Source organism: Hipposideros armiger, unplaced genomic scaffold (assembly GCF_001890085.2).
Source record: "Hipposideros armiger isolate ML-2016 unplaced genomic scaffold, ASM189008v1 scaffold_870, whole genome shotgun sequence".
Lineage (NCBI taxonomy): Eukaryota > Metazoa > Chordata > Mammalia > Chiroptera > Hipposideridae > Hipposideros > Hipposideros armiger.
The window spans coordinates 414,155-425,768 of record NW_017732220.1 but is presented as its reverse complement, the minus strand read 5'-3'; the positions used below and the strand labels follow the sequence as shown (position 1 = coordinate 425,768).

Genomic DNA, 11,614 nt, shown 5'->3' with positions numbered 1-11,614 from the left:
AAGAAAGAAAGAAAGAAAGGAAGAAAGAAAGAAAGAAAGAAAGAAAGAAAGAAGGAAAGAAAGAAAGGAAGAAAAATCAGTACCAGGACAAGCCCAGCTAAATGCTTCTTGACAATTCCTTGAAAAGGAGTTGATAACCCAAAGTTCATATTGTATTAGAGAATAGGGGCATAACAATACACTTAACACACATTGCCAAACCTTTGTGTTTAAGGCTGTTACAGCTAATAGATTGTTAAGAAGAAAAGTGAAAGCTTCTCTAAAGAAAAGATCTAGAGAAAGCTGTGTGTGTGGCAAAACACACGCACTTTAAAAAAAATATTTAAAATGTATAAACTTGGGCCGGCGGAGTGGCGCGTTGGTTGGGGGTTGGCTTGGGATGCTGGAGGGCCCCGGTTCGGATCCCGCGTGTGAGGGCCGGTGCACACTGCCCTCTTCAGCTGAGATGCTGAACGGCAGCTTGACCTGGAGCTGGGCTGCCATGGGTCACTAGCAATGGCGTAGCCTGCAGCCCCTGCTGCAGTGGGTTGCCATGAGCTACCGTGTGTAGCCGGCAGCCAGCGTGAGCGGCCATCAGCCGCTGTGAGTGGCCGCCCAGACGCCAGCTACTGATCTGCCTAGCCCGGGAGGAGTGCAATGATGGTGCCAACTTGGGCCAGTGTGGCGGCGTCCTCCACAGCTGGACTGAGGAACAAAGGGATAGCGACTTGTCTGTTCCCCTTCCCTCAATTCCCCAACAAAAATCTTAAAAAATAAATAAATAAATAAAATAAAAAATAAAATGTATAAACTAACCAATAATTTCTTCTGGAAAGTAACTGCAAATAAAAACAGCTTCATACATTCATTTTTGAAATGACAATTAGCATAATACCTATTCTGTTACTTCAAAGATATATAAAGGATTTAAAACTTATTTTTCGTTAAATTTATTTTAATGATCTCCACTTCTCTTTTGAGAATTTGTCTCGCAACCTATTAAGAGATCTAGAAAAACTAAAAATTTCTGAACAGATACTATAGGCTTTTGGATAGAGACACAAAGTTGAATGAGTGTCTGCATGATGGTGAGTTAGCAAGGCTTGACATAGGTGATGCTGTTCTATCTAAACCTTATGGTTGCTGCCTGTGAATGAGACATTTCTTCAAGTCTGTACTTTAAAAAACTGGAAAGTATGTAAGGAATTCATCAACACTAATATGGATTTGTTTTAACTGGTGATACACTGACCAGAGGAACAAAGAGTGGCTACAGCAATGTTAGCTCAACCTACTCTCTATAATCGCACTTGATTCGTATCTCAGAAATGCAAATTCGTTATCTACACAAGGAAGTTCACTGCTTGTTATCTTCAGAAGCAGGAAACTGTTTTCTTTCCTTTTCTGACTGGGTGATTAAAAAGAATGATATAAACACCAAACATCTGAATTTTTCATTATTTCACTGAAGGCCTTCTTGGCATAGTTCTTTATAAACTAAATTGGGAAGATAACATCTACAGTAGCTCTTATCGGCCACCCACATGACCCTGGTCTTTAAACTAGGAGAAGGAAAATTTTAAAAGGCCTGGTGTTTTGTATGTGTGCCCCTTATTCTTTCCTGATCTGTTCCTCACTGACCAAGGCTAGTTCCTCTACTGATCACGCCCTTTCCCCTTGGTGGTGAAGACTGCACCGCGGAAGCCTGGATGGAGCCCAGTGGGTCACAGAGGTGACAACGTGTAGACGCCTCATAGCTGCGCACCCAGAGCCCTACCTGCCTTACTGGTCCTTGTTCTATCATCTCTTGGCTTATAACATCAGCTTCTTTCTCTCCATGAAGTCTACCTGTTATACTTACAAACCTGCATAGATTTTATTCATTAAAATATTATAACACCCAAATGACACAAAACAAACAAACAAACAAACCCATTTTGGACCCAGTCCACTCCTCTAAGCAAGGCCTGTCTCTCCCTTCCCTTCAAGGCACAAAGACTTGCCCACAGCTCCTCGTCCTCCGTGACGATGATGGCTTCCCAGAGGCTCTCAGTTTGCACTGGATTGCACCACAGCCCATTGCTGCTCTCCCAGCACCTCCCACTGTTCTCATTTTAATCTTTCCGTCTGCATAGCTGCTGCAGTATCTTTTATAAAATACAAATCTGTTTATATCATTTTCCTGCAGTCACTCCCCATCGTTTTCAAGAGAAAACCCAAACTGCTTAACATGGCGTATATAACCTGACCTATTTAGCTCGGTCTCTGACACCGCCTTAGCCTGTCCAGATGTTGAGAATCCACTGCTGAACTTGTCGTTCTCCTCTCTGTTGTCCTCACTGCCTGGGATGTTCTTACACATGTCGTTTTGTTCTTCCAGGAGCACCCTTACCTCAGTTTCCCTGCCCAGTAAGCTTCTATTTATCCTCCTAGTGTTACTTCAAAAGTCACTCTCCTTCTGAAACCTTCTCTGGCCCTCATCTCCCCATGTGGTCTAGGCCCTTCCTCTGTCCTTGCCCAGCATTTGAGGGACGACATTCACGGCTCTATATTTTCTAAGTGTCTGGCTTTTGCCTTCCTCACCAGAATGTAAGGGCCATAAACAGAGGGGCCTGTTGGCTTTGTTCACTATGCACCCCCGGTCCTAAAGCACTTCCTGGAACAGAGGTTAAGTCTGAACATTTGTGCAGTGAAGGAAAGGCTGAATATAAAAATACTTCGAGCTGGTATTCAAGGTCCTTGATGACTAGGCCTCACTCCACCTTCCCCGCCTTTTTTCCGACTCATTTCTCACGTGATGCTTGTCTGCTATTTCCCAAATACCCACTGTGCCTCCTAACTGGGCCAGTCTACAAGAGTTGCTGTCCTTTTCTTCCAAGTTAAATTATATTTACTTTTAAATCCAGCTAAAAGCCCCTCTCTTCTATAAAGCAATCCAAAGTGGTAAGCTCTTTAACTATAGGATTTATCATTTAATGTCTTAAATACCTTTCAATTCACTAGAGCTCTCTGTCTTATACTTGTAATAGAATTTTTTTTTAATTTCAGAAATAGGTTTTAAGCTATAACAAAAAAAAATTCTTAAAAGTTAAAATTCTTTATGCTATGAGTAAATAACATTCAGACTTCATTTTATCTATTTTTTTTTAAAGAAATCATATGCCTTTTTCTTCAAGTATAACAAAGAAGTTTGCTTTCAGGTACAATGTGCAACATAATGGTTAAAAGGCAACATTCAAAATCTGTTAGTGAGAGTGGGTTCTAGTAACAACTCTGATGTCCACTTTAATTGCAGATAATATGGGCCACTGAATGTACTATGAAAAGGCATCCAAAAGTAACTCTTCCAACTTTTACCTGTAAGCACAGCATGGTCCAATTGATTAAACAATTTGTTCTAACCCAGAAAATAAACTGTAACAAATCAGGAACGCTTCTGTGATAAGAACTATTAGTCAGAAAATTTTCAAAACTTAGAGTGAATTTTAAATATTGGGTTGTAGGAAAACTCATGATGCATTTTATGACAAAAAACAGAAAAAATACGTCATGACTTTTCCAATAACCCAGTAGTATTACTGATCTGAATCCTATTGACCCCAGTGGTAGATACATACAAACATACCTACATATGTGGGCCTATACATCACAGCAGGTTACGCAATATGTAACGTGCAAACAAAGGAAACATGCCAACCTGGATACCAGCTTGGCCTCACTGGAGCCCTCTGTGGATTTCCTGTCATCCCAGCAGGGTTTTCTATGATTTAGCCGCAGGCTGACCTGAGGAACGCCATCAGATAACTCTGGTTGTGGTGCTCTGTGCGACTCAATAGAGCTCTCACTCCTGGATTTGGGGATCTAGAAATAAAATTTAAAAAAGAGAGAGAGAGTAATTTTAGAAAATCAAATTGTTATTAATAAATTATTCTAATTTATTAATAATCTAATGTATTAACACCAAAAAATATCAACTTAGGTATGGGATTAAAAATGCATACAAAAATTCTTGCATAGCAAAGGACACAGTGAAGGGGAGATACCGATATTTCCAAGGGGAACTTTCAAACCATATATAGTCCATACCCCTCTCCTGGATTCTCAAACAAATCTTCCCCAAGCCTAACGCTCCTTAGAATAATCATTCTATGTAATGAGAGAATACGAGAGTATATCAGACTGCAACCTGGAGTGAAAGAAAGATGAAATAGAGGCAGAAAAATAAAAGGCCAAGAACTACTGAAATAAAGAATGCTGATGTCAGAAAGGTACAGAAACATTTAGTACTAACAAACAAAATACATAACAGTTTGCTAATAGTTTCTATTGTAATCCTCTTTGTAGAGCAAAATTGGTCTAACAAATTTTTAACTAAGGAAAAAGGAAAAACAGAACCTTTTTAGTTATCTTATATCTCTAAAAGCGTGGACAACACAAGTGCCACATAAATTCCAGGTATACTGACGTCTCATATCTGAAGTTACGCACTCCTTCCAACCACAGAAATACCCACTCATGCTCTCTTATTTTAGACCATAAAGAATGTGAGTACAGCCAATATTCTTTTCCTAAAAATGTGTAAAAATCATATTAGAATTACAGGAAAAATTAAAATCCTTGGATCAACTGTATGTTACACTGGAAGCGTTTTCTCATCTCTAGGACTTGTCTCATGCTTGTCCTTCTACCTGGAATGTCACCTGTTCATCACTGGCCATTCACCAACTGCCTAAGACTAAACCAAATCCTAACTCTGAGGTTGAGATAAGAACCCACTGCCCACAGAGCTTCTCTAACTAACCTCAGGTCTTGATGACCTTTGCCAACTCTGAATTCCTGTAACACACCACTACACAATCTACACTTGATTACGTGTCCTCCGATAGCTTAATCTTAGTTAATAATTCTGTTGTCTCATGTTTCTAGGTTATATGACCTCAACCAGATCTCTCGTCTTCCTATTTGGCCCCTTCTACCCCTTCCCTCTCTTCCTCTTCTTTATGTTATTATTTTTAACATTTTTACCATAAAATCTAGCAATGTTTTGAACCCCATTAATAAATACTAATTGTCAGACGACACACTTTTCAGTTAAAAGATATTACCAAGACACTGCCTGACCAAGAGGCTAGGATAATGAACAATTTTAAAAAGGTAATATGGGGATAATTATGTACATAAAATATAATAAATTCATATCTCTAGGATTACATAAATCTATGAAAATAATTCAGCAAAGAATTACATTATCACAAAGCAAAATAAGCACTCAATAAAAGCTAGCTTTCATTAATATTGTTGTTATATAAAATCTGCCCAAATCTGATGACTATCAATTAATACCATAATTTGCCATGTATAATGCACACACACATTTTTGGCCCAAACTTTCAGGGAAAAAAAAATCTTTTGTTTTAATTTTTAAATTCAAATGTTTATTTGTTTACATTTAGGTACTTGCTTTTTGTATTATAAAGGAATTTTAGCATTTATTTTTTTAAACATATTATGGTACAAGAAATTTTATGTAACAAATAATTACAAAACACAAGAACAGATACAAGGTGCAAGAAATTTTATGTACTGGTAACAAATTTATGATATTTACGCATCATAGGAGGACAAGAACTCTTTTTCTTTTTTTTAATTTTTATTGGGGAACAGTCATGGTCATTGGTTTCACATTGCTTTCATACTACAATGACATAGTTGACTCTTTTAGGGAGGGAGCAGCTCACAGTGGCCCATGTGGGGATCGAACCAGCAACCCTGGTGTTATCAGCACCACGCTCTAACCAACTGAGCTAACCGATCATCCCAAGATGGCCAAGAACTCTTCAATGTTGCAAGTTCATAGTAAATTCAACAAAACCAATTATCGCATTCCAGGGTGTTATTTTGCATATGGATATCATTATTGATTTGTAGAGTTACACTTTTAACTCATAAACATAAATAAAAGAATTAAAAACATTTATATAGATATGGAAGTTGTACTACCCATGTATAATGTACATCCTTATTTTTCCCTCACAAATTCGGGCAAAAAAGTGTGTATTACACATGGCAAAATACAGTAGTTCTGTTGTATTTTTCTAGAGGGCAAATTATAAACTCATAAAAACCAAGGAAAGAAAAAAATATTTTTAATTATGATCTAAGATAGTCACAGAGATATTTGCCAAGATTACTTCTAAAAGAAATATTCAGATAAACAGCAAGAGAACGTGAAAAGTACAAATATATGCTATTACATATTTCATAAAGGGGCTCCTTTTGCATGTGATTATTTTTCATGGGAGTAGACATGAAAATTAACTAAAGCACTGAAAAAGCAGTAAGATTTCAAACTAGTTCGCTAAAGAATCTGACATCTAGACTTAATTCTCTCTCAATATTAAAACAAATAGAAGAACAGTTGTCTGGCAACATTTCATAGTTTAAAATCAGGACATGACGTTTTTAAGTTCAGTGAAAATTTTTGGGTTCAAAATTCGATTCAACGTTTATGTAAAGGAGAACTATTCTAAGGTAAAAAAGGTTAATATGCAGCTTATTCCGTTTTGTTAGTTTACACAAAAATAGATTACACAATGCAAATTACTTAGAACTCAGGTACCAGAAACTACATCAATCTAAGTGTATTTCTGTGATAAATTAATTTCCATAGAAATAACACACATGTGATTGTCATAACCATAAACTTTACAATATAAACTCATTATTAATATATACCAAAGTAGAACACAGAATTGAGCCTGTGCACAAAACATGAAAATGATGCATTAAGTTTATGTAGTATTTATAAAATTTGTTAGAAAAATAGTAGCTCAGTAACTCTGAGATTGCTAGAAGTGTGGAATACTACACATGTTTTTTAAGGAATGCATTTTTAGGTGTTGAATGAAATATTCTTGAAGATGTACCTTGAAGGCTGTACATTTTCACTATTGAAATAACGACTATAGGAAAAATAAATAGAGTGATCAAATTTTAAGACCTGTTGTTTTACAGATGTGTTATACTTCATGAAATTATCTTATTAATATTAATAACACATAGTATTGGGTTGTTGCAAAAGTCATGACGCATTTTTGCAACGAAAAACATAGAAAAAATACGTCATGACTTTTCTGACAACCCAACGCAAATGTGTTAACTTTGAGAGAAAGAGATCACTTTCTTGACTTGAGCTGGAATTGAGCTTTTTAGAAACACATGATTTGAGCCTTGGCCTTATAAAACAGGTAGAGGGGCTAATTTTATTTTTATGCTTCTGGGTGCCCATTTCAGATTGTATATAGTTTAGGGGAGGACTTTAGGTGGCACTCAAGGCCCCTTTCATCACAGAACTCTCTGAGGAGGAGTATGACACCAGTCAGTCAAGTCCAAGGGTCATTTTTGGTTCTCATGATGGGGGTGAGGGTGTGTGCTATGGGAACCTAGTGCATAGAGGCCAGGGATGTGACTAAACATCCTACAATGCACAGGACAGACTGCCATGAAAAAGTTATTTGGTCCAAAATGTCAGTAGAGCTGAAGTTGAAAAACCCTGCTTTAGAAAGAACAGTAAGGAGAAACCCTGTATGCAGGCAACTCCTATCTTTATATACTTTAATACTAGTTCTATCCTCCCTTTTTGCAATTGGCATGTTAAGATGTAAAGGGCCCAGCTATGAGCTTAGCAGGAATGGGTCAAGGAGGGCATGTAGGCTTGCCTTGTCTAGGCAAGAGTGACATCATGAGGTTCAATCAAGCTCTGTTGGGCAAGGATTCCAAGTAGGGCCAGAAAGCCTTACTGGAATAAGTTGAGCGAATGTGTCTGGAAAGACCCACCTGCAGCCTTCTCATAACGTGTGACTACAGTAGGAAATTGGCCACGGGTTTGATATGCTGACTGGGGTGGCCAGATTTCTCTTTCCATTGGAGACATCCACTAGCTCAAACCACACTTTGTGTCTTTATTTTAGTGCTTTCTTCATAACTTTTGAACTTGAGGGTAAAAACCATAAAAGCCCCTAACCCACGTATGGAAAACATTTTGCTCAGAAGAATTCTGCCACTGGCTATTTGAGATAAGTATCTAGGTGCATGCTATGTGATTTATGTGTACAACTAAAATACTAGCAATTCCAGGAATCTTATAAAGAGCACATTCCATGCATGTGTTTGCAGGTATGGAATAGTCTAATGGAAAAGTAACTTGAGTGACTTCAGTGCTTGAGATGCCATGAGAATAGAAACAAAGAATAATTTTGAGAATGTAAACTTAGGAAATATTCTCATGTTGTTGTTACTTTTATAAATAAACATCCAGCGAGCATTTACTTTGTGCTGGACATGGTTCCAAGAGATTTACATAAATTAATTCTTACCATATTTAATTTTCACACCAACCCAAAGAGGCAGGGGCTATTAGTATCATTTCACAGATACTAATAAGTGGCAGTGAGTAAGTGGCAGAGTTAGTTACATCCCAGATATTGAGGCCTGATTACTTGTGCTTACCACTATCTATATTTGGTTACATGTTAAACATTAGAATTGCAAGAAGAAAAGGCATTTTTGGATGAAAGTCACATTACATCCCAATAATGCAACCCATTTTTTTCTTCTTCCTTTTTTGGCATTAATAGTTAAAACTTTCCTTAAATTGATCTTTCTGGCACCTGCTGAACCATTCTAGCAATATAATCTTAGGGGTAAAAAAATCAGATATGAGGACAAAACTATATGGAATATGTGTTCATCATATTTTTATTTGTAATAGGCAAAAAATATAAGCGTTCTAAATAGCCTAGTTACTACAATAGGTAATTTTGGCACATCTATATGATGAAAGATTATTCAGCCATTAAAATGTCTACAGAGGGGCCGGCCAAGTGGCGCGTTGGTTAAGAGTTGGCTTTGGAGCACAAGCTCTGAGCAGCAGAGCCCCGGTTCGGATCCCATATGAGGGCCAGTGATGCTGCGCCCTCTACAGCTAAGATGGTGAACAACAGCTCAACCTGGAGCTGGGCTGCTGTGAGTCGCCAGCATTGGCATAGGCTGCAGCCCCTGCTGCAGTGGGCCGCCCTTGGCTACTGTGAGTGGCTGGCAGCGGTCGACTGCCTCAGCTGGGAAGAGCACAATGATAATACCAACATGGGCCAGTGAAGCAACGTCCTCCACAACTAGACTGAAGAACAAAAGGACAGCAGCTTGTCAGTTTCCCTCCCCCAATTCCCCAATAAAATCTTTAAAAAAAAAAAAAAGCTGTTCAAAAAAATGTCTACAAAGTTTTTAATGAGACTGTAAAATCATTTCATTATGATATATAATACCGTATGAGCTCAGTTTTCAAATAGAAATGCATAGAGATTCTTATGTTCCTTCCATAAAACTCAGATCTTCACTATACTTAAAACACACATGAATAAATTTCACAGGCCAAAAACCAAATTCTGTTGTGGTCAAAACTACCAATAGTTTAAGATGGTTTCATCTTTAAAAACTGAACAAGGAATCCAGCACCTGAAAACATGTCTGTGATACCAGGCTCTGATTTCCCCTGATGCCTGGAGGCGACTAAAAATAAAAAAAGACATGCCTTGACTTAATACAAATCTGTCATAGCCATATAAATCTGTCACTGTGAGGGCACAGCAGTAAGCCACAGGTACAGGCACTGTGTCCCATGGGCGAGTGTAGGTAGGAGCTGTCTGCCCTGCACGATGGGAAAAGGGAATGACAGGTGAGTCAGAAGCAGGAGAGACTGCATTTGCTGGACAGGGACCCATCTCTCCGAAATCTGTGGCTCCCTTTCCTTTGTGTAGGGGCAGTGGGTTTCCTGCTTATTATGTTTCTTCCCAGAAAAGTGATGTGCATGTGAATCAGCTGTAGGAAAATTTATGACAATAATTTAGTATGCTTTTATGAGACAGTATTAAAAATAAATAATTTTTTAAAGTTTTGGCATAACAAATAAACGTTTTGGTCTTAGGAGTCACCTCAAGCACGGGTCAGTTGCTCTATTTGCATTTTGAAATTACAGTAACAGCATAACTTATATTTGAGGTTGAAGTAATGAAGAAAGGGTGTGATAGAAGAAAGCAGAGCAGTTAGTTTTTAATATTTAGACTTTCTAAATAAAGTTGATTAGGCCACCTCATATCCTGGACCTTTCCTCTCCTCCACTTGTCACATGAATGGAAGACGGCAAAGCCTCTTGCTTTCTTTGTGCTCATTAAACTCATAATCTTCATAAGAAGAAATGGTGAAATAACAAACTACCAAAAAAGAGATGGTTGGCTCTGATTTCTTTTAAAAGAAGATAGGCACTTGTAGTTTAAAAAACTTAAAACAACAACAACAAAAAAACCCCTCTAAATCAGAAAAAAAGCTTTTCGTTTTTGTTCAAACATGATTAATTTTTCTTTTCAAAAGGAAGGTTTGTTTATTAAATAGTGGCAATTCTCCTGATCACTAATTTAATCAACCATTATGTGCCAGCTACAGTGCTAATTAACATGCCAGGTTTTTTTCTGAGAAAGTTATTAACATGCTTTAGGGGATTGGGGGAATTAGTTTCTTGCACATACCTTTCTCTCTCTCTCTCTCTCTCTCTCTCTCTCTCTTTGTAAAAATGGGTCAATGTTAAAGCAATAACATTAAAATCTCACCTTGATTGAAGTTTTGGAGTGAATCTAGCATAAATCAGTTTAACTTAGAAAAATTACTCATGTGAAAAGACAGCAATTTCATAATTTAAAAAAAGTTCCTCTTGCAATACAAGCGATCAGGCTCACAGTGTGGCTCAAGCAAGTAGCAGCCCTTAGCAGTTGGTTTTTCCCAACTCCACACTTCTCACCTCCGTCTCCTCTGCAGAAAGTTAGTGCCAACACAGCAGACATTTTTGCCTGTTTTGTGGATTGCGGTAGCCCTTCACCTGACAAAGAGCAGGTGACCATTCGATATTAGTAACAGTGAATGAAGAAATGAATGACCAAAGAAACTAAATGATACCATCTACCTTCCTCCCAGAAACACCAAAATGTTAATAGACTATCGATTGATACCATAAAAAACACTAATTCCATTATGTAAATGTTACTCTTATTTTAGAACTTTCATTTATATTCAGTTTCAAAATTTGTAAGTCAGTTTAAAAACTAGCTATGGTACAGAAATGGGAAGAATCTGAATTTGTTAGCGTATAGGAACTATTGACGCAAGACTAGGGGACAGGAAACATTTACTGGGACTATGTGGCCCCCGTAGAGCCATCTGTCTTAGGACTTGGGCACAAGGAAGGCTCACCTTTTAGAAGCTGCTCATAGACAAACCTGTGCATGGCAGTAAGGTGAGGGCTTTTATTAACATCCATACAGTTCCATCTGCTATTTTATTTAATTAATTAATTTATTTATTTAAAAGATTTTATTGGGGAATTGGGGGAAGGGAAACAGCACTGGGGAATTGGGGGAAGGGGACAGACAAGTTGCTGTCGTTTTGTTCTTCAGTCTAGCTGTGGAGGACGTTGCTTCACTGGCCCAAGTTGGCACCATTATTGCGCTCTTCCCTGGCGAGGCAGATCAGTCGCCGGCTTCTGGATGGCGGCTCACGGCGGCTGCTGGCTGCTACACTGGCTGCTGGC

At 38.1% G+C, this 11,614-nt stretch overlaps 1 protein-coding gene across 5 annotated transcripts in view; it reads right to left on the bottom strand.

Annotated features, from left to right (window-relative positions):
• FAM13A (family with sequence similarity 13 member A) overlaps window positions 1–11,614 on the bottom strand; it is a 281,449-nt gene that overhangs the window by 114,490 nt on the left and 155,345 nt on the right. For all 5 annotated transcript variants that reach the window (XM_019629843.1, XM_019629842.1, XM_019629841.1 and 2 more), the window contains one exon: window positions 3,677–3,840. In XM_019629843.1, coding sequence (XP_019485388.1) covers window positions 3,677–3,840 — 164 coding nt within the window. The remainder of the gene's footprint in view (window positions 1–3,676; window positions 3,841–11,614) is intronic.